The sequence below is a fragment of the Cupressus sempervirens genome, chromosome 5 (assembly GCF_028749045.1).
Source record: "Cupressus sempervirens isolate cs-2001-9-10 chromosome 5, ASM2874904v1, whole genome shotgun sequence".
In the NCBI taxonomy this organism is placed as follows: Eukaryota; Viridiplantae; Streptophyta; class Pinopsida; order Cupressales; family Cupressaceae; genus Cupressus; species Cupressus sempervirens.
Genome location: NC_143122.1, coordinates 383,133,866 through 383,157,013, shown reverse-complemented (window position 1 = coordinate 383,157,013; position 23,148 = coordinate 383,133,866). Strand labels below are relative to the sequence as shown.

At 37.8% G+C, this 23,148-nt stretch overlaps 2 protein-coding genes and 1 pseudogene across 3 annotated transcripts in view; 1 reads left to right on the top strand and 2 right to left on the bottom strand.

The window, feature by feature from the left end:
• LOC149556373 (tryptophan decarboxylase 2-like) overlaps positions 1-23,148 on the top strand; it is a 377,028-nt pseudogene that overhangs the window by 99,305 nt on the left and 254,575 nt on the right. The gene's annotated exons all lie outside the window — the stretch shown is intronic.
• Positions 20,045-21,361, bottom strand: LOC149556380 (uncharacterized). The gene is made up of 2 exons (XM_089830670.1): positions 20,911-21,361; positions 20,045-20,804 (listed from the first exon to the last, which is right to left on the bottom strand). The coding sequence occupies exon 2, from the start codon at positions 20,645-20,647 to the stop codon at positions 20,189-20,191; it is 459 nt and encodes a 152-aa protein (XP_089686796.1). The 5' UTR covers positions 20,648-20,804; positions 20,911-21,361; the 3' UTR covers positions 20,045-20,188.
• On the bottom strand, positions 22,068-23,142 carry LOC149556379 (uncharacterized). Its single transcript, XM_089785900.1, has 2 exons — positions 22,543-23,142; positions 22,068-22,377 (listed from the first exon to the last, which is right to left on the bottom strand). Exons 1-2 carry the CDS (start codon positions 22,902-22,904, stop codon positions 22,068-22,070), a joined length of 672 nt encoding a protein of 223 aa, XP_089642026.1. The 5' UTR covers positions 22,905-23,142.

Genomic DNA, 23,148 nt, shown 5'->3' with positions numbered 1-23,148 from the left:
CAGAAGAGCACAAACAGCACGACGCAAAATTGAATGAAGAATTGAAGTTGCTACATAAAGATCTGAAACCATATGATCACATTCTGAGATTTTTTCATGATTTCATTATGTACGAGTCCAAAAGTATCCATGAAGGGAAAAAGGAAGAGGATATTCGAGTTCCTCATGATTTTCTTCATCACCGAGGTCATAAAACACTTCATATCCCTGTGCGGGCTTGAATTTTTGCTATGTAATCTCAGTATTCAAAATCAATGCCTTTGATATACTAGTGGTTTGTGCAAGAGCTATGCTTCTGTTCAAAATTGACCATTTTCCTAATTTCTTTAGTCAACCAATTTCTATAACTGTGGGGCTTTCGGTGGGTGTGGTCATAGGCATGGACTTGAATTTTTCATCAAACATGAAAAAGTAAAATTGGAATAGGAATACGTATTCCAATTCCACTTATTTAGGTGGAATTGCAAATGTTCATTTTTTGGGCCAAAGTGGGAATACATATTCCTATTCTCAATTCTGATTTTGTGCACCCAAATAGAGGATTAGAAGTTTTAAGAATTTACATATGCCTATTCCAATCTAATTCCCACTGCCAAATGTGCCTTAAGAGAGAAAAGTGAAATCCAAATCACAACCCAAGTATGCTGGAAATGAGTGAAATGTCCCTTTCTCTGATTTTATATGATATTTCAAACCTCTAATCAGATCTTTAAAATCAAACAACCAATATTTCAAAGATCCACCAATTTCTCAATAAACCCCAAATCGGCTATGCTCGAAATAGTGCCAAAAAACTTCACAGCTTCACATATTATTAATAAATCTGAAAGTGGAAATTTTTATAGAAATTTCAGCAGCATAACAGCCTACAAAATGACATTTTCAGATCTGTATAACATTTACACAACAGCTCCTAAACAGAGGATAAAAACAATGCTCATTAGGCTCCCAAAACAACACAGAATAACCCGGAAACACCACAAAAACACTAATAATCTATCACAGAAGTATAATCATGACCAAATACATATATTCAGCTCTATTTTAACATCTAAAAATCTGAAATACGACAGCAACCCAAACTGATATGAAATACTCAACTGGAAACACCAAACTCTTACAAAAAAACACATCCAAAAACCCACAAATCTGCACTGTTCAGCACAAAAGCAAACTCTGCATGAGCATGCACATGGAATGGCTTCAAACTCCCGTCTTTAGCCTTCCTGGAAACCTGCAAACTCCCGTTCTTGGGTCTCCTTCTCCACAGGTTTGACAGCCTCTGAAGAACAACAAAGAAGTGAGCAAAAATCAAGTTCTCCAATTAGCCCAAAATGCTTCCAAACCCCTTAAAAGAGGGCATAACCCTAACTCACGTCCAAGAGGGGTTAATAAAACATATTTTAATAATAATTTTCATTTATTAGTCCATTAGCTTCCAAAGATTATCCCCTTTTTCTGAAACTTCACCTTTTTGGGCCTGCCTGCCTTAGAAAAGATTATTATTTTTAATTATTTGAAAAAGGGACATGACAATGAGCTCCATCTTCCCTTTTAAGAAAAAACATGTGACTCTTTGCATTCCCATTTCTGTTTCTTTATTTCTTTTTTAAATAAATTCTTTTCTTCCACTTAAGGAAATAAAGTGCACATAGATAATAAAGTGACATTAACAATATCAACTTAAGTTATAAAGTCACTTCATAATAAATCTGTTAAATCTTTGGACAATAAAATCTCCCATCATATGGACTTGGATATGCATGGTTGATAGCTCACTCGAAAGCTCTTGACAAGGCACTTCTAGTCTCACCCTGAAATGCCAAGAATGATGAGTCTGTTGGCTTACCAAACATAGGAAGTGCCTAAAAACCCCACTAAAATAATCCCGATTAGCTTGCAACTAAAATTGTCTAGGCCAAAAAATTGGTTTTCCCATGGGACCGAGGGAAAACAAGCTAATGGTGCAACCAAAATCATTGGCTAGAAAAGGGGACATAACAATCCTCCGTTCCCAAAGATTGCTTACCCCCAAATACTTGAATCCCCTATCTGTGTCGAAGATGACTCTCTGTCCAATTGTTGCGCTATACTGGTGTAAACAGCTGTAGCCCCAAAGTCATATAACAGCTTAGTATGAACTTGGACACCAATGAATTGGATGCCTGACATCCAAACCATCTCATGCATATACTCAATCTAGACAGCTTGCCATGCACTACTATCATAAAACGAAATTCTCGCTACCCAACCGAGTACCTCCCTCCAACTATAATTGCACACACCTCTGACATTAAGAGGTGTCGGGAGCTCAACAATATACCAGCCACCATCGAGAATAGAATGCAACCAATCACTCCTCCTGACTTCCTGAACTAAAACCATCTTTGTAAAAGCTCCACCTGAATCCCAAGTGAAAATCTGTGTGATGTACTCGATATCACCCACTAACTCCTTTAATACCTGTGCCCATGAAGAGTATAATATCTGCTAGACTACTTCATTAACTGTAGCACCTTGCTACAAATCATGGAGTAATCGAATAGTAGGTTTCACAAGAGTAAACATCTCAAAAGAGAGCAACCCAGAAAGCTATCCTGTCTTGCCTCCCTCAATTGTGTAAGGACACACCACATCAACTATCCAAATTTTGCGTACAAGAGGAATCCATCAAAATTAAAACATATCCAAGGTCATCAGACTCCTATTGCATGACTCTGACCTCATCTTCACCATACCATGATTGGTGAAGCCCATCAATGGAACCCAACGAAGCTATACTGCTATCTCTATCAATACTCGGGTCCCAAGGAAAACTGCTCTCACATCCATCATCCATAAGGAGATACAAACAACTAAAGGAATCTGCAGTCTCATAAGTACATCCAACCTCCTCGAGATTCATATGAATGTGCTAACTCTGCACGTAACCTAGGTGGTAGCAATTGACACCATAACCATCGTGTAAACTTGTATCCGCACGACACACTTGTGACATAGAATTAAGAAACACACTCAGATATATATTACTATAGTGAAAAATTGGTTAGTGCCTCTGTAAGTTATCATCGGTCACCACCTAATTCAAATACTTGCGGCCTCGAATACCATCTTCAGAAGATGGCTGACCTTCATCCCACACTAGATGATACAATCTCTGAGTCAACCCATACTTGCACCTCATCAAATCCTCTATGTGTGGATCAAACATAAAGTTATGAGCACTCCTCGATGTATAGTACAATAAATAGCTCCAACCTCCATCAATGGCTCATCATACAGTACAATCTGCCTACTGGAAGTAGATGAATCCTGCTCAACCTGATCAGACCTCATGCTATCATCACTAAGAACCTCCTCAATGGTCATATTTGAATGTTGGGCTGAATTAGAGCGTGCCAAATGTAATTTTTGATTGTACTCAGCAATTTGATTTTTTGCTTCATGAAATGCCACTAAAGTAGCCTCAAGGGTGTCCTTGACACTCATTAGCTCATATGTACATGCATCTATGTTTGTTTCCTTCTTCCTCAGTGCTTCTGAGTAAATATCTACGAGGTCAAAGAGATGATCACGATCTGAAAGAAGGTGTAGGTAATTTGATTTCATAGTTTGCAGCCCTTATTGTATTATTAATGGCTGTGAAAATTCCTCTTTAAGTCCCCTTTGTTTCCCCTCCATTTGTTCCTTCCAAAGGTGCTTTTCAAACATTGCTTATTTTTCATCAAAGCGTGATAAAGCTGCAATAATCTTATGTTCAGTCACTTTCATTTGACTCTCTAAATAAGGTGAACTAGTAGGTGTATGAGATCAGTCAAGTGCACATGAAGTGGGAGAATGTGTTTCATGATACACATCCACATCATAAATCTCATCTTTCATTCCCAATTGCGTAGAGGAATTAGGGACAGCATTCTGTTCAAAAGCCAACTCATCACAAAAGGAATCTATCCCATCTGTAGAGACCATTAAGTCTGAATGAAAATCAGCATCAACACTCACATAAGATGGGGAGTTGCCATCGTTGGCTGATTGGTCAACTTCCTCAGAAGGGCTATCAACATTCTTATCAAGAGCACTAATGCAAGCAGCCCTATAAGATCGCTCTACCTCCAAACTGCCTGTCAACAAACTTGTGCCACTATTAACATTTATCCCCTGATCATGTGAAGGCTGTAAATAACTGGTAGTTGGTTGTTCTTTTTCCAAACCACCTATAACCTGGATTTTGACTGCTGAAAACTCGTTATGCAAAATTTTGCACCTATCCTTTGCAAGAAGATGCTAGGCCAATTCAGAGCAGTTCTTTGCTGCATCATTCTTGTTTTGTAGCTTTGGACGAAAGTCCATATAATTGATGGAAGGTAAGTCGTTTTGGTTCCATGGAGGAACTTTCTAACTTCTTCCAAACCATGCATTTTCCCCATGACAACACTTTCTTCCTTTCAAGGACTCTTGTATTGATAATTTCTTGTATGCAGAGATAACAATCTCAGGATCTGGCACTAGCTTTGGTAAACATTCTTATTCAGGCTATGTGGTATCCAGTAGTAACACATTCAAATGATAATCAGATGTTAACTATAACCGATTCCAGAGTTGACAATTTGTCAAAGACATCCTAGTGAATGGAACCAATTTAAACTCTTTGGTTTAGAAGGTTAGTATATAATCATTCACTAGAAATCAATTCAGAATTCATGTGCTGGTAATTTGGTGATTTGCTACAAGAGTGACTTACAAATGACAATATACAAGTCAATGATCATGTATGGATTCCAAACAAGTGTTGCACTTTTCAGATGAGTTCTTACTGGCAATTATGCAAAGTATATAGGAAAAGAATGAGCACTGTATAAGAATCACATTACCTGGGACTGCTCATGCACCACTTCTGAGAGAGGTGTTTTAATGTTATATTTACGTCCTCCAATGGTCTTCAACACCAGATGATGTCTGTCTTGATTTCCACAATGATTATTTCAGTTGACTCCCTTAAGTTGTAATACACAGTTTACTTGAATCTATGTGTACAGATATGTCTTCAAAAACTCTTGCTTGCTGTTAGACTCAGAACTCGTCCAATGAATATTTTTGTGCATCATGCATCCCTATTCTGGATAATACGCATTCATAATAGCATCTTCAGTTTGCTCCAGAAAGATGAAAGTTATTAAAAATGCTTCAATATCTGTGTAATGGACACCCTTGGATGTCCCAAAAACTAAACCAAATTGCTGAAAGGAATTATGTCAAACAGTTTGCATTCAACTTCTTAAAACCCCTTATAACTCTGGAAATCAAACGTTTATTTGTTTGTTGTGTTTCGTGCATGGAATTGGTATCATACAACATAAACAAGAAAGAAACTACAATAATATGCAAAGTGGAAATGAACTGCTGCTAATAAAATGTTATTCTCAGAATTCATAAAACCAAATACATGGCAGATTTATCAACTCACTAATTACTTCAGCAATATTGTCATAATACTCCAGCCCATGCTTATGAACTTGCTGCTACAATACTTTGTCCTCCAATCAGTCCACTACCTTCATAATACCATTCCCTCCAAGCGGCATAAGCGTCGGACAAGTAGTGAAGAAGATATGAGCAAAATATCAAATCTGCCTGTAGCCGGAAATGCAACTAAACTGCCTGATAATGAAGCCAATAACAAAAAATTCCAAAGGCCAAACCCCAAGGGAATGACGTCTAGAATGTTACAAGAGAGGATAGATGTCCTCAAATGCCAAGAACGGAGCTGCAACTCACACACCAATTTCTTCTCATATTCAACCTCCCTAATGAAGCTACAAATGCTTCCTTTTATTCTATTCCCACGGGTCCGCTCAACTCATATGGGCAATGTGGGATAAAGATGTGTAATATAAAACATATATTAAAATACCCCTTATGTCTCCCTTGGGTACACATCACCATAAAATAAATATTAAAGTAACACTTTAATATTTTACAGTTAAATTAGACGTTACTTTAATAAAACTTCAGGCATTAAAATGTATTAGCAATCGGACTTCGAATAATGCGAGTGATAGCTCATCGGAAAGCTCTCACCGAGGAGTATCGAATCCAATCACCAAAATTGACCTGCATTGTATCCTGCCGACTTACTAAAAATAGTAAGTATGCCTGAAACTGAGTAAATCAACTTCGTTTTGGCCCAAACTGGAAATGACTAGGCCAAAACACTCCAAGATCCCATTAAACCCTTCGTTAGCCCTCGGGACCATGTAGAACAAGGCTAACGCACACACACTTGGTCAACTGCTAAAATGGGGACATTACAATCTGTATAAGAATCACATTATCTGGGACTGCTCATGCACCCCTTCTGAGAGAGGTGTGCTAATGTTATATTTACATCCTCCAATGGTCTCCAACACCAGAATGATGTCTGTCTTGATTTCCACAATGATTATTTCAGTCGACTCCCTTAAGTTGTAATACGCAGTTTACTTGAATCTGTGTGTACAGATATGTCTTCAAAAACTCTTGCTTGCTATTAGACTCAGAACTCGTCCAATGAATATTTTTGTGCATCATGCATCCCTATTTTAGATAATATGCATCCATAATAGCATCTTCAGTTTGCTTCAGAAAGATGAAAGTTATTAAAAATGCTCCAATATCTGTATAAGAATCACATTACCTGGGACTGCTCATGGACCGCTTCTGAGAGAGGTGTGTTAATGTTATATTTACGTCCTCCAATGGTCTCCAACACCAGAATGATGTTTGTCTTGATTTCCACAATGATTATTTCAGTCGACTCCCTTACGTTGTAATACACAGTTTACTTGAATCTGTGTGTACAGATATGTCTTAAAAAACTCTTGCTTGCTGTTAGACTCAGAACTCGTCCAATGAATATTTTTGTGCATCATGCATCCCTATTCTGGATAATACGCATCCATAATAGCATCTTCAGTTTGCTCCAGAAAGATGAAAGTTATTAAAAATGCTCCAATATGATCATGCGTTCAGTTGTGTAATGATGCCTAATAGACATTCATGGCCCCATGATTCCACTTGCAGTGAGGTTAGGAAGAAGAATTGGTTTTCTCCAAACTCAGGATATTTCTAGGTACATCCACAATAAGAACTAAGCATTAACAGACAAGAAATGTTCCAACACTCCACTCTTCTTTAAACTTTTAGTCTCCACGATATTATTGAAGCTCGAACCAATCTATAGCTGAAGCTGAAGATACTCTGACCCTTGAGACAACTGGGTACTTCAAAGTAAGCATGATACCTCAGAAATGATGTCCAATATGTAATATTTCACTTCATCAATACTCAAAGGTAATGTTAGCTATTGGGTGTTTTTATGTTGGTTCATGTTTGAAGACCATATAGTCTTTCCATTGTGGATGAGGCACAAGAATCTTCGCGTTCTCTAAAATGAGTCACGGTAATGCTCACGCTAAATTAAAAATGATTCCAACTCTCAGTTAAATTCAGCAGTTCTTGGAAACAACTTCCAACTCCATCACAACTCTTCCACGCGATTCAGAACATTTCACTCTTCTATAAAAATTACATTAACATGTAGAGAGACATTCAATGCATACTGATTCTGAAACTTCGTTCTTGATAATTGACAGACCTTTTAAATAATTATAATAAGAATGTCATGCCCAACATTAGAAACAATTGAAACCTTAGATAGGTAGCATTAATGCAATCATTAATTTCCAACATATCCATAAACAATAATAGCTCCCTTCTTGGTGCGCATCCAATGAAGAATTTGTACTCCAAAAAAAAAAAAAAAAAAAAAAAAAATATATATATATATATATATATTACACATATATATGAAAATACATATGTCTCACATTAAAAAAAAGTCCCCGCATTAAACTTCATGTTTTTCCAATACAAAGTATTGATGCCGCAACATACAAATATTTCCTCCTGCACTGATATAAAACTTCCACAAATAATTATCAAACAAAAACTTCTACCATGCAATTCCGTATTACTATTATCTCAGGCAAACCCACTATAGTTTCCTTTAATATTTTATTTTGCATTAAACACCAACCTTTTGAGATATATACCAGGGACCTTTTGAGATATATACCAGGGAAAGAAATGCTAAAGTGTTGATTTTAACATTTGTAAATGATACTTACGGCTAGACTTTAGAAAACCTTGGACAATCATTAAACTTTATTAATCCACTGTCAAATAAGACTGCCCTAATTGCTCAATAAAAATTCATGAGTCTATACCAAGACGCAATCCACTGGCTACAATTTTGAAGCTGTTGTGTTTATTCTTTATAATCATTTTTTAAATAACCTTCACAATATGGCAAGATCAATGCCTTGATACCACTGTAATACCCCTAATAGGATATTTGTTTCGAAACCCTTAATGTAAACTCATAAATTTTTATCAAATAACTCCATGCAATGATTTTCCAATTTTTCCAACAAACTTTAATAAACAACCAGATAAAGCAGTCCCAATATATTATTGCATAAAATCTCCACCAGAAAATACATGTATTTCATTGTCAGTTCTTAAATAAAATAAGCCAGAAATCCAATTGTAGATATAGACACTACAACAAGATTGGATATAAGAAAAGAAGAACTTGGAATACAATGTGAAACTTGTGCGGGATGTCTCCAATTGACAATGGGTTTTCATGCACTGCCCAAACTTGAGGGTTTTCATCCTTTCACCTGCTGAAAGCTTCTTTTAAGAATAACTCTCTAAGAGAGAAAAGTGAATCCAAATCACATGCCAAGTAGCTGGAAATGAGCACCATCTTCCCTTTTAAGAACAAACAGGTGACTTTTCGCATTCCCATTTCTATTTCTTTATTTCCACCACTTAAGGAAATAAAGTGCACATAGATAATAAAGTGACATTAACAATATCAGCTTAAGTTATAAAGTCACTTTATATTAAATCTAAAAATGATGAGTTTGCCGAGTTACTAAAAATAGTGAGTGCCTAGAAACCCCACTAAAACAACCCGATTAGCTTGAAATTGAAATCACCTAGGCCAAAAACATTCTTTGACCGTATAGAAAACCTAGTTTGTCTCTGGGAACAAGGTAAAATGGGCTAATGGCACAACCAAAATCATTGACTAGTAAAGAGGACTTGAGAAAAAACAAATCATACTTTGTCGAATGGCTTTGGCTGTTGTTTAGACCATCAAATAACAAATTCATTAGAAGAAGAAAATCAAGTTAGCAAGCCGAAATAACGTACTAGGTCATCAATGAGGCCTTCGATATCAAATGGTCTGTAGAAGTTATGGAATCACAATTCAAACCAGGATCAACTAACTCAAAACAATATATGATCCCTTCAGAGACTCTTGTTAGCGTTTATTGCATAGTGATGCTATATAATGTAGTTAGGTGTTTTTTCAAAGGTGTAATAACCCCAATAGGTTATAACTTCTTCAAACACCAAAAATCTTTATACTTCAGTTGTTTGACATTTCGTCAAACACTTTACAAGCAAGCTCTGATACCACTGTAATGGCCATCCTCAAATCTGCCCTCAAAAATGCTGATGAAAGCTCAAGGAATTTCATCAAACAATTCACATGCAAGAGACATATGACTGATATAGTATTTCAGCTTGCTTTAAATGACTTTTTTCCAATTTGCATCAATGAGAATCTAGTGATAGAAGATTACAATGAACTACACAATGACCTAACATGAGTGTGCTCCTAATTTTGACAATATTCAATGCATATATTATGATCTAAGCATGAGAAAAGAACACCTACAACCAACTGGCATTTTTGCAAACAGTTGGTATGCAAACTATCTAGTTGATAAATAATGAGATTGAATTGCTTAAATGACACCAGCAACTATTATCTTTTTTATTGCAATCAAATTTCTAATACAATGCTCATGAAATATGGCTAAGACTTTGGCATTTACATGGATTAGCAAAATGACAATGCTGGTATAATGCACACTTACAGCTGAAACTTATAATACCCTAAAAAAAACAATACTAACAAGGGAACCTGGTTGTAGATGGCTGTAATGATTTTCCTTCAATGCTGCCCCTTCTGCTTTACTTTTTCGAAATGCTTTTTCGGCTTGCTTTTTCGGTTCCGCTTTTTCTGCTTGCTCTTTCGATTTTTCTTTTTCCACCTGCTTTTTCAGTTCCACTTTTTTCGCTTGCGTTTTTCGATTCCACTTTTTCTCCCTACTTTTTCGGTTCCGTTTTTTCGGACTGCTTTTTCGTTTCTGCTTTTTCGGATTGCTACCCTGTTGAATCTCAAGACCATATCTTTCAATGGCATCAAGATTTTCAGCTTGAAGGGATTTCGTCCTTCAAACTATTGAGACATAACCTCCAGAAAATTCTCCTATTTCTTTGATATTTCCAACCATACTTAAAAGAAGCTCTTCCATTTCTTTTATAGTGTTCTCACAAGAGCTCCATCCTTCGTTTTCTCAATGTGGGATAAAACATAACTCCCTTTATGTAACTTATGTCTCCAATGTGTTATAAAATAAAAGGGACTCTTTTAATTTAAATATTTCTCACAAACTATAGTCTATGCATTAATAAAGTTAAATATTTAAATTTAACTTTATAAAATAGCTTTATCAATGCAAAACAAATCTTATCAATGATAAACAAGTCTTCTTGCCGATTTTAAACAATTACTATCGACATACCGTTGCCACTGGATGTCCACCCATGCCAAAGATGACTTACTATAAATAGTAAGTATGCCCAAAGTTGTCTCAAAACCCCTCAGAAAGACCTGCAACTGAAACTATCTAGGCCAAATGGCCTCTAAGCCCCTTTAATGTCCTAGTTAGCCTACGGGACCGTGAGGAAATAGGCTAACGACAACATCATGCTATGAATGCTAAAAAGGGGACATTACAGTCCGCCCTTCCCAAAATTGCTTGTCCCCAAGCAATGGCCGAACAACAACCCAATCAATCCACCTGGATCCCAAATGTAGTCATGAACTATACTGCTGTTAGTCAACATAGGCTCCTGCAACAACCTCTGAAAATTAACCAAGAGGAATCCATAATCAAATTGGCGAATACAACTCACCCAAACTCCAAAGTTAGGAACCCATGAGAAACAAGCTCTCGAAATATCAAAACCCAAGTAGAGTAGATAACCCAAACTGCCAACACAGTAAATACCATCAACGCATCTCACTGGTCTATATGGAATGTACAATCCAACTCTGCAACAATGGTGACCACTCCCACATGAAACTGCACCAAATACAAAGAATCCACACACTATACATCTACTGCAGTTAACACAACTCTGTAGATTATGGGCCACTGTCTCATAACCATAACTCCCATGCACCACTGATGGTGAAAAGACATCACAAGATAAACAGCAAGAAATGGAACCCAAACCAAATCTGCCTGCCACCAACTCCTTAACACAAGGATCAAATGCTAAGTGATGTACATACCCTGCAGTATAATGCTGATAAAAAGAACCAATCCCAGTCAACAGATCACCATGAACAAGTGATACAACCCACTGTAACTGATCACCAGCTAAGTCAGGAGATGTCATAACCAAAGGAGTAGAATCAATAACAACAACCGCTGAAGCATCACTCCCAAACTCCTTCTCTAAGTCATGTATTATCAAGCTATCAACCACAAAACCTATTGCCATGTCATGCCCATCACAACTCTCATCCTGTGGCGTCAAACCATCCCATAACTGATGACAACCACTAGGAATCAAAGTATATCTCCATATCATCATCTCATCAACATGATCATCAAAGGTAAATTGATGAGCATACCTCACAGTGTAATGCCGATGGAATGCGCCAATCTTAGTTAGTGGCTCAGATTGCAACCCAGATGAAACTAACTGCAATCGATCACTAACCAAGCTGGAACTGATTACTACCTTCGAAGACATTGCCAAGGGAGTAGTATCACTAGCAAGAACCATGCCAACTGCCGGCTCACCAACATCACACATGATCTTTGATACAACATCTCTAGTCTCCGTGCCATCAGTACTAGAGGCCACCACCATGTCAGGCATACCACAACAATCTGCTATAGCACCCAACTCAACTGAACCTGACTCTAGTAGGAACGAAACCGATATGCCAATGTTAGTATCAAGGGTGGATGCATACCCATCTCCACTATCTCTGACAATCTCGACCATGGACATCCTCGGATCACTAGACACCACAGCTTGTGACTGTACAGAATCTGGTAAAGACTGCAGTCGCTCTAACTCCATGATCACCTTAGCCAAATGAAACTGTGACTCCTCGAAAGCCAACTGTGTACTCTCAAGAATCTCAGAAGTCACCTCGAGCTGCTGAGTAAGCTCACTCACCTCATCTTCCTTGGCCAATAATGCATCGTATGCTGTACTCCCCCACTCCATAAGATAATCTCTGTTGGCTACCAACTGCATATAATCCTGTCTCAGAATCCGAATAGCCTCCCATAAAGAGTGGATCTTTGTCAAGGAAAGATAACTACCTCCCTGCTCATCAGTAGTAGGACAACCCCATCCATAAACTGCTAACAACTGACGAGCAGCGTCGAAATGCTGGCAAGCGATAGAAATGTCTCGTTCACTAACTCTCAACTGACTAGACACATGATGGCACTGGCTAGACTGTCTCCTACAAACCTCCTCTAACACACTGTCTAAAGGAGCATCCTCAAAGTTACTAGTCTCTAGACTATTACCATCCATATCCTGCGAATCAACTCCAAAGCTCATATCAACATACGTAGTATCAAAAACTGTAGCATCGCTGTCCAACCCCTCCGTACCATAAAAAACTGTTGAGGAAAGTAAGTCCTCAAAACTATCCACAACATCCCCCTGGGTGTCGTCTGTAATAATTAGATCCTGGGACTCTCCTGTAAACTCTGTCATCTTTGAGAAATCATCAACATGTGACCTGACTGTAAAAGAAAACTGAGTCCCTGCTGTAAGTGCTAACTCTCGAACTGAGCTCACCTCAAGACAAAGCTCGTCCACATGTCTCTCAGAATCCTGGAGAGCCAACTGAATACACACCAAGGAATTCCGAGTATCCTATAGCTCATGAGAAAGCTGGTCATCCTCCTCCTTCTTCTTCAATGCATCTAAATAGATCCCTGCAAGATTAAGGAGATGATCGTGATCTAAAAGTCGGTGTATGTAACTTACCTTCATTGCTTCCATGCCTTCCTTGATCCTCTGTAAGTCGTCACAAGAAGAACCTGTTGTAACTCCTTTCTATCTCTCCTGTAGTTGAATCATCCAAATTTGATTCTCAATCAATCCATACATCCTGTCATGATGAGATAAAGTCGCGACAATATCCTTGTCCCTTGTCTTCGGCTGGCTTGCCAAACCAAGTGAAGAGCTACTAGCCTCTATCTCATGTGAAGAAGCATCCAACTGTGCTTGATACTCATTTTCTGCAAAGTCCTGAATGCTCACTTTTTAATCAACTGTACTATCCTCAAACATGACAGTATCCTCAACTGCTGTAACTTCATCCAGCCCAACTGTACTGGAATCACTATCTGTGTCAATCATGCAATCCAATGTGCCTATGATATCACCTTCTGATGCAACTGGCTCAACCTGCACAACATCTAAAACCCCTTCTGCCTGTGAAGATGATGCAGATAAACCATTACTTGAAGATGTGTTGAAGTCTCCCTGTATCGAATCTGCATGTCTGTTAAACTCCTCATACAAGTTTCTGCCTGTCATAGGGAAGGTATGATCCTTAGGCCTATCAAAGCGTTCAATCAGTCTCTCCGAGAACTCCACATATGAGGTAATGTGTGCATGACCCATAGTGACCATACCATGATGCCACCACTTGTGTGCTAACCCATCCAGGTGAATTGCTGCATACTTAATAGCTTCTTTCTCAGGCATAGGGTTCATTTGAAAGTATGTGTCAAGCTTTTGAACCCAAGCTCTTGCTGTAGACTTCCCCGAGCCATCATAATATGGTAACTGAAGTTTCCCTACTTTCTTCTGTAGCTCATAGCTCTGGTTCCTGTCATGTCCACGTGGCATATGCTTCATCCGCACATCTATATACTCCCTAAAGGTAATTGCAGCAATAAAATTTGGACCTCCGACTTCCCAATCTCTCCTCAGCTGGTCCTGTATATCAGTGATCTGGGGCTCTGGTACGGGTTGCTCTAGAGCTCTAGGAGGAAATATGGGAATCATGGGCCGTGAACTCACTGTCCTAGTTTGCTGGGGTGCATGACCGAAATTGTTCCCAACTTGTTCGCCTCCATTATGTGCCCCATCCTGATTATTACCATTCTGATTATTTCCTCCACCCACATTAGCATTCAACCCCATTTGACAAGCCATCATCTGCATCATAAGCTCAAATCTCTGACTCTGTTCCTGTGCTCTTTGCTCTGCTGATCGCTGTCTCTGTGCTAAGGTGTCTAATAATTGTAAGAATCTTTCCTTTCCCTGATCTGGACCGACATTCATTTTGTCAAACATTTTTCTCTTTATCTGGCTATTCCAAATTCCCTATAAGACCTCCATAGGATGGCAGGACTTATAGCTCTGATACCACTGTAATGACCCCAATAGGTTATAACTTCTTCAAACACCAAAAATCTTTATACTTCAGTTGTTTGACATTTCGTCAAACACTTTGCAAGCAAGCTCTGATACCACTGTAATGACCCTCCTCAAATCTGCCCTCAAAAATGCTAATGAAAGCTCAAAGAATTTCATCAAAGAATTCACATGCAAGAGACATATGACTGATATAGTATTTCAGCTTGCTTTAAATGACTTTTTTCCAATTTGCATCAATGAGAATCTAGTGATAGAAGATTACAATGAACTACACAATGATCTAACATGAGTGTGCTCCTAATTTTGACAATATTCAATGCATATATTATGATCTAAGCATGAGAAAAGAACACCTACAGGCAACTGGCATTTTTGCAAACAGTTGGTATGCAAACTATCTAGCTGATAAATAATGAGATTGAATTGCTTAAATGACACCAGCAACTATTATCTTTTTGATTGCAATCAAATTTCTAATACAATGCTCATGAAATATGGCCAAGACTTTGGCATTTACATGGATTACCAAAATGACAATGCTGGTATAATGCACACTTACAGCTGAAACTTATAATACCCTAAAAAAAACAATACTAACAAGGGAACCTGGTTGTAGATGGCTGTAATAATTTTCCTTCAATGCTGCCCCTTTTGCTTTACTTTTTCGAACTGCTTTTTCGGCTTGCTTTTTCGGTTTCGCTTTTTCCGCTTGCTTTTTCGATTCCGCTTTTTCCGCCTGCTTTTTCAGTTTCGCTTTTTTCGCTTGCTTTTTTCGATTCCGCTTTTTCCGCCTGCTTTTTCGGTTACGCTTTTTCGGACTGCTTTTTTGTTTCTGCTTTTTCGGATTGCTACCCTGTTGAATCTCAAGACTATATCTTTCAATGGCGTCAAGATTTTCAACTTGAAGGGATTTCGTCCTTCAAACTATTGAGACATAACCTCCAGAAAATTCTCCAATTTCTTTGATATTTCCAACCATACTTAAAAGAAGCTCTTCCATTTCTTTTATAGTGTTCTCACAAGAGCTCCATCCTTCGTTTTCTCAATGTGGGATAAAACATAACTCCCTTTATGTAACTTATGTCTCCAATGTGTTATAAAATAAAATGGACTATTTTAATTTAAATATTTCCCACAAACTATAGTCTATGCATTAATAAAGTTAAATATTTAAATTTAACTTTATAAAATAGCTTTATCAATGCAAAACAAATCTTATCAATGATAAACAAGTCTTCTTGCCGATTTTAAACAATTACCATCGACATACCATTGCCACTGGATGTCCACCCATGCCCAAGATGACTTACTATAAATAGTAAGTATGCCCAAAGTTGCATCAAAACCCCTCAGAAAGACCTGCAACTGAAACTATCTAGGCCAAATGGCTTCTAAGCCCCTTTAGTGTCCTAGTTAGCCTATGGGACCGTGGGGAAATAGGCTAACGACAACATCATGCTATGAATGCTAAAAAGGAGACATTACAAAAGGAGACTAATTTGCTTGACAAAATATACTATTTTTGTATGCAAGGGAAACATAAAAGCGTTTCCTAAATTTAAGTTTACTTTGGAAGAAATTTATCTTGATTATATAAGTTGAAAAATACAGTTACGACGTGAAAATCTTGTAATAGCTAGAAAAGCTATCATCCATTCCTTTTAGCTACTAAACATGGATCTGAAACTTTATGAAAGCACGTTTTTCTCTAAGATGCATAGATTAGTGCTCTCAAAGTTGGCATGTGCTGAATCTCTGTCAACAATGTAGTAGAGGTACTAGATTCTTTCAATATCTAAAGAGCAGTTGTCTCTATAGCAATTTTAGCTAAAAGGTCTTGTTGAACATGTTGCAGGTTCTCTTCTTGTGTCTTATTAAAAATGAGAAATCATTGAAGCAGATGATGAAAAAAGAGTTTGTGAGTGACCTAAGTAGACTATTCATTATGTGCTTGAATGTGGGTGGTGTGTTGGTTGGAGTGTAGGCTAATTTAGTTATTGTTTTCCAAAGGAGACTAATTTGCCTCACAAAATATACTTTTTCCAATTTAAGGGAAAAATAAAAGCGTTTCCTAAATTTAAGTTTGTTTTGGAATAAATTTATCTTGATTATATAAGTTGAAAAGTACAGTTACATCAAAATCTTGTAATGGCTAGAAAAGCTATCATCCATTCCTTTTAGCTACTAAGCATGGATCTGAAACTTTATGAAAGAACATTTTCCTTTAAGATGCATAGATTAGTGCTCTCAAGGTTGACATGTGCTGAATCTCTGTCAACAATGTAGTAGAGGTACTAGATTCTTTCAATATCTAAAGAGCAGTTGTCTAATAGCAATTTTAGCGAAAAGGTCTTGTTGAACATGTTGCAGGTTCTCTTCCTATGTCTTATTAAAAATGATAAATCATCAAAGCAGATGACAAAAAAAGAATTTGTGAATGGCCTAAGTAGACTATTCATCATGTGCTTGAATGTGGGTGGTGTGTTGGTTGGAGTCTACGCTAAAGGGTTGCCGTTGAATCGACCATTAGAATAAACTCTCCTTGAACTTGAAGCCACTCTTTGCAATGTCAACTATTAGACAAGCACTTGATGGTAACTTGGTTTCATAGTGATCTTTGGTAAAAAAAAATCTCATTTAAGTTGGTCCAAGTTTTATCAATTTTTGTGATCTAGTACCAATTCTTGATAGTGATCTTGTTCTAGGATCAATGGCCAGCACAGAGTTGTTGTTTTCCATATTTCTTTTTTGAAGGCAAAATTGATCTTCCACAGTGTGAGGCACTTAGCCAAATATGCTCTTTTTGGATCAGTTACTGAATTTACCAGTTGATGATCTTGTTATTCTTTGAAAGTGTTTTTCTGTAAAAGTGACTCATTGGGTAGTGGCATGGCACATACAAGATCTATCCAATGCTTCACTTTACAGTGCAGGGGGCCACACTTGTTGGTTAGTTAAAAATATATCATTATATTGTGAGAAAATCTATTTTGTTGGTTTATGACTATTCTCACTCAAGCTTGGGGAAGAGAACGAAATGGGATGGCAACATATTTCTGGTCTGGGGTACTTTTTGGGCCATTTTTTAGGGGATGACATGAGTCGACTGTAAAAACATGCAGGGAAGGTTATTAAAATATAGAAAAACTTAAAATATCTGTATTGTAACATTGATAGGTATTTAACAGAGGCATTGTAGAAGCTTAATGCCTAGCATGTTTCACCATTTCCTTGTTTCCATTACAGAAGATCATGATAATAATGTTACTGCAGCTATACAAACAATTATGGTTTTGTTCATTGATGAGAATTATGATGTACCACAATCTCTGTGTTCTATCATGTCAACTAACTGGAAGAAGGGAATTCTTGGATTCCTATTAGTTGAGGGGCAATTGGTTGGAAGAGTGATACTTTGTTGTGAGAAGATATTGAAACCTTTGTTGGGTAGAGATAGAAGTAGTTAATGAAAAATAGTCTTCCAATACAAGAATTCATGAATGCAGCAAGAACAAACTAACTTGACAAGAACTTTTCTTTCCTGCGAAGTGCCATGGCAGCCTAATCACATAAGCACAAGTAAAATGGCAAAGGTGCTAGAGGAAGATAAGTCAGCAAAGAAAGTATGGACTGACAACAAAGAAGGCACGGCTGCTAAAGTTTGGTTCTAACACAATGACAGAATGAGTTGAAACAAAAAGAATTCGTCATTGTTGTAGGTGAGGGGTATACAAGTCTCTATATTGGTGACTTGGAGATTATTTTTGATAAACCTTGCTAAAAAAATGAGTTTTTGGATGAATCTATGGTTCATCATAATGCTGTCCCACCATTTTGACGTGAGGATTTTATGGTCTCGTCCATTGAGTCAGCTGATACTGATGGGTGTAGTGTTCCTATAGATAAAAGAAAACTAGAAAATGTAATGTTGTGAGTGGCCAAGTCACTTTGATGACTTAGAGAAAAGGCCTTAAGCATTGCAGATTTGAATGACCAATTATTAGTCGCGAAGGAGAAGATTTTGCGAGTATTATCAAGGGCAGATGTTTCTATTAAATACATTGCAGATCTTATTTGGGAAACTCAAACTTAGGAGAGGAAAAGGGAGTTTTGAATGGAGTCACTAGTGCGTAGCTACACACAATTGAAGAATTATAGGTAAAAAGGGTATCATATTACATGCAGCTGTTCATGCATAGCGATTTGGCTATCAAGTTTGCAGAAGACTAGGAAAAGGTGGTTGACAATCTTTGCCACCAGTTAAGTATGGCTCATTTCTCACTATATAGAGAAAAACCTATGAAACATGGAACTAATATAAGGATCATGGAGATTAAGCGAATTATTGAAGGCATTAATGAAATCCATAGGGATGAAATAGTTGATAGTATATCCAACATTTCTTATAGTAAGGAGTTTTAGTGTGTTGAGGATGAGGAGGAAGTTAATTTCTGAATTTTATTGATCAATCTTCACCTAATGTAGTTTGTAGCTATGAGATAGCTTCTATAATAGGTTTTGTTGGAATTTTTGAGAGGGGTATACTTGATAGATCAGGACTTGTGTTAAGAAACCAAATTTTGTAGAAGAGAAGAATGAGCCATATGGAAACACTAACCAAAGGTATGGGACAAATGCTGATTTTATGGTTATGAACAACTGATTCAGGAGCATATTAGGTTCCGAGTGATCTTGCATCAACCAATAATATTCTGTTTCCAGTTTTCTTAATTTGCCATTATTTCAGTCTATTGATTGATTCCACGATCCTTGATTTCTTTGAGTTAACATTTGTGATGTTCAGAGTTTGATATGAACTTGTTCTTGTTCCTAAGTTCACAACTTGTTTGGGTCTCTAGTTGTGATTCATTCTCTCTCAAGTAGCTTGTTCTTGCCAATTTCCTTGACCGTTAGTGGATTTCAGTCTTGTGATGGAAATCTACAACTGTGTGTCTTTAGTGGTGCTTCTAACTATGTTCTTGGATCATGTGAGGACATAAATATGGAGCTGCAAGTCTTCAAATCGTTTATGCCTTGTGTTTCCCTTTGATTTGGGAATGGATCTATTTATCGTAATATGTTTCCTGTTTTTTGGGGAATGTTATGGATCGTATGTCTAACCTGAATGTCACTTGCCCATATATTGTAATGTAATATATCTCTTGAAGGCGATAGTTGAGAGCATTGATGTAAAAATCGCCTGAGGAGATTAATCGCCTAGGCCTGAAAAAGTTTAATCGGGAAAAATCGGGAAAAAATCGGGAACTAAAAAACCACTAAATTTTAATAAAAAAATGCGATTTTTTTACAAAATTCAATGTTTTTTTGCATCTAATGACTTAATTACTAACAATACATAAGAAACAATCATGTTTAGATTTATATCAATGCAAAAAGAGTTATTAATCGGTAAATTACTAACAAGTTAGTAGTGACAAGTTGTAAATTACTAACAACTAACAAGTTCACAACACATGAGAAGTATTCTCATAAATAAAGTGTCAAATGTAAAGAGTTCAAATAAGCACATCAACATGACTACAAATAAGTACAAATGTCAAATACAAGACTACATCTTCCTCTTCCCAGTCACTTTACTAGCGAGTGCGGGAGAGGGTAAAGCTCTAGAACTAGAACCCCGCATGGTTTGTGCCCGTGTCTGTATCTGTGCCAATGCAGGAGATGGTGTAGCTATAGAACTAGATGTCGGTATCTCCACATTCGCTGCGCGCAAGATGTCAAGGTCCTCTGCAGTAAGCTCAATGTCATCATCCTCATCATCGCCCTCCTCGATGTCATCCAAATCGATGTCATATCCAGTTCCACCCCCTTCCTCCTCCGCAACCTCCTCCACGGCCTCCTTCTCCAAATTCGAGATGTCCTCCTGTGTAAATAAGGGAGCTTGCTCCTGTGCCGTCCAATCATAATAAGGATCTATCTCATCCAAATCGATTGGCCCAGGAGGATCTTGTTGCGCCTTTTTCATGCGCAATTTAAGATTATATTGCACATAGACCATGTCATTCATCCTCTTTTGGGACAACCTGTTTCTCTTTTTTGTGTGGATGGCCTCAAACAAACTCCAGTTGCGCTCACATGTGATGCGCTACAAGGCTGTGATAGGATTCTGAGAGCAAATTTTGCAAGATTTGGAGTGCTTGCACCCCAAGTGGTCCACCAAGCCACTGCATCACAAAAATTGTACAAGTTAGAAAATACTAATAGGCAACAAAAAATGAAACATAAATATTAATTTAGCATTTGAGATTCAGAAGTTTGCAAATGTATTACCTGGGGTTTGTGTAAGCCTTGCTCTCTTGCAGAGAGAAGTGGAGAACACCTTGCCTCCTGCTGAAGTGAAGATCTCCTGCTCAGCGATGATTTTATCTCTTGTTTCCTCGCTGGTTACCATCTTTTCGACGCACTCACTTAGGCCTCTGATGACCTCTCCATCAGGATCTGCATATGTACCATCAGCCCTAAAACCAAAAACCAAAAACAAATAAGTCTTCCAATTTTAGTACACACCCAACACCCTACGAAAGCAAAATGAACTGAAGTCTTCGTTAACTTAAATTTGAGTAAGAATGAGCTTACAGTATACCTAAAACGTGGGTTGAGGAAATATCTTGCTGCATGAATGGGTTGGTGAAGCTGATTATTCCACCTTCTATCAATGATCTGCCAAATGGGTTCATATTTGATGCTTTCCCCCTCGTAGTAATTTTTGACAGATTCTTTGGCCTTGTCCATGGCCTCATATAGTTCACCCATTGGCGTTTGGTCTCCATCAACCAAACGCAAAACTCCGACTAAAGGCTTGGACACCTGCAATATAAATTTGAAATTAGTTGACAAGTTACAAAATTATTATTTACTTGAGTTACAAACTTATTATGTTATAAAGTTGTAAAGTGTAAACTAAAACTTAAAGTTTTGTAGTTACCTTTACTATTTCATCAGCCTTATCTTCAAAATATTTATCAAACACAATCCGCACAACATTCTCTCCTTCACTCTTCTTTGAAAATGTGGAAGCAAGCCATTTTTTGGAAACAAACATTTGCTTCAAAGAAGCCAAATTATCGAGAATGCTTTGCAATGTCAAAAAAATCGTTGCAAACCTTGTGACGGCAGGCCTGACAATTTCTTTGCCATCAGTGTGCTCTCTCATCAGGCTAAGGACCCATGGGTGATTGTATATGTATTTTGTCACCCGCCTTGCATCCTCCACAATTGGAGTGACCCACTCAAGTTTGCCCATGTCCTTCAAAAGAAGGTCAAGGACATGTGCTGCACACGGGGTCCAAGAGAGAGTGGGGTGCTTCTGCTGTAGGAGTTTTCTTGCCAATTGTAAAAGCAAATACTAATTAGTTTCCAACTTTTCAAATATATCAAACTACTAAAAATTCTTGTTGTGAAATTCACAATGCACATGCAACATAAAATTACGGTTTACCTGCTGATACATATGCAGCAGCATTGTCTGTGATGATTTGCACCACATTTTCAATGCCAATCTCTAAGACGATGTTCTCCAACATCAATGCTAATGTCTGAGCATTTTTTACCTTGTTGGAGGCATCGATTGATTTTAGGAACACCACATTATCATTACAGCAGGCCAAAAAATTAATTATGGTCCTGCTCTTCCCATCCGTCCACCCGTCAGAAAGAATGGTGCAACCAAATTTTGTCCATTCTTGTTTCTGTTCCTCAACAAATGCTTTGGCCCTCTCAACAACATTTCCAATAAGCCTACAAAAACAAAATTTAGTTATGTCTTAGATTCTTAGTAATTTAAAATTGATTTAGACTTTAGTAATCAACATTCTAATTTCTAGATAAATTAATTAAAATTTAGAACTAAGTAAAAAATTAAAAATTAAACGGAAATCGAGTGTAATAAAATTATTCGCTTACCTGCCACCCAACACAAAACGAGAAGGGGACTTGTACCCCTTTCCTGCAACTGTCAACCCTGTGGCCAAAGCCTCCCAATAGGGACTGTCAACAACACTAATAGGAAGGTTGTTGAAAACCCAGAAATCTGGTAGTGCATTGTCCAACTGGTCATGGACCTCCTTATTCCATCTAGTGGCCTCTAATGAAGGTTGTGCACCAGGTGTGTGCCTCGGCACAAAATAGCTCCCTATCCCAGAAGCACCTGCTGATCCTGATGGTGCGGAAGTGCTAGGAGGTGTAGGAGTGGGAGTGGGAGTGGAACTCGTGAAAGAAAAAACACCCTGTTTGCGGACACGCGGCCCACAATAAGAGCCATCCATGCTTTCAATGGCTGCCTCCTCCTCCTGAACATCAACGAAACTGCCCTGGGTCTCTGCTATGGCTGCCCTGACATGCAATTTATTCCGCTCTCTTTGCAATTTTTTTTGCTCTCCAGCTGCGAGCAAGGCATTTGCAAACCTTTTTATTTCTTCTGTTGTATTCTCACAAGGATTCGTATCATGTTTTGAGATCCCTGCGATGTGATATTTGAACCGGTAAATGCCCCCGGATATTACTTTTTCA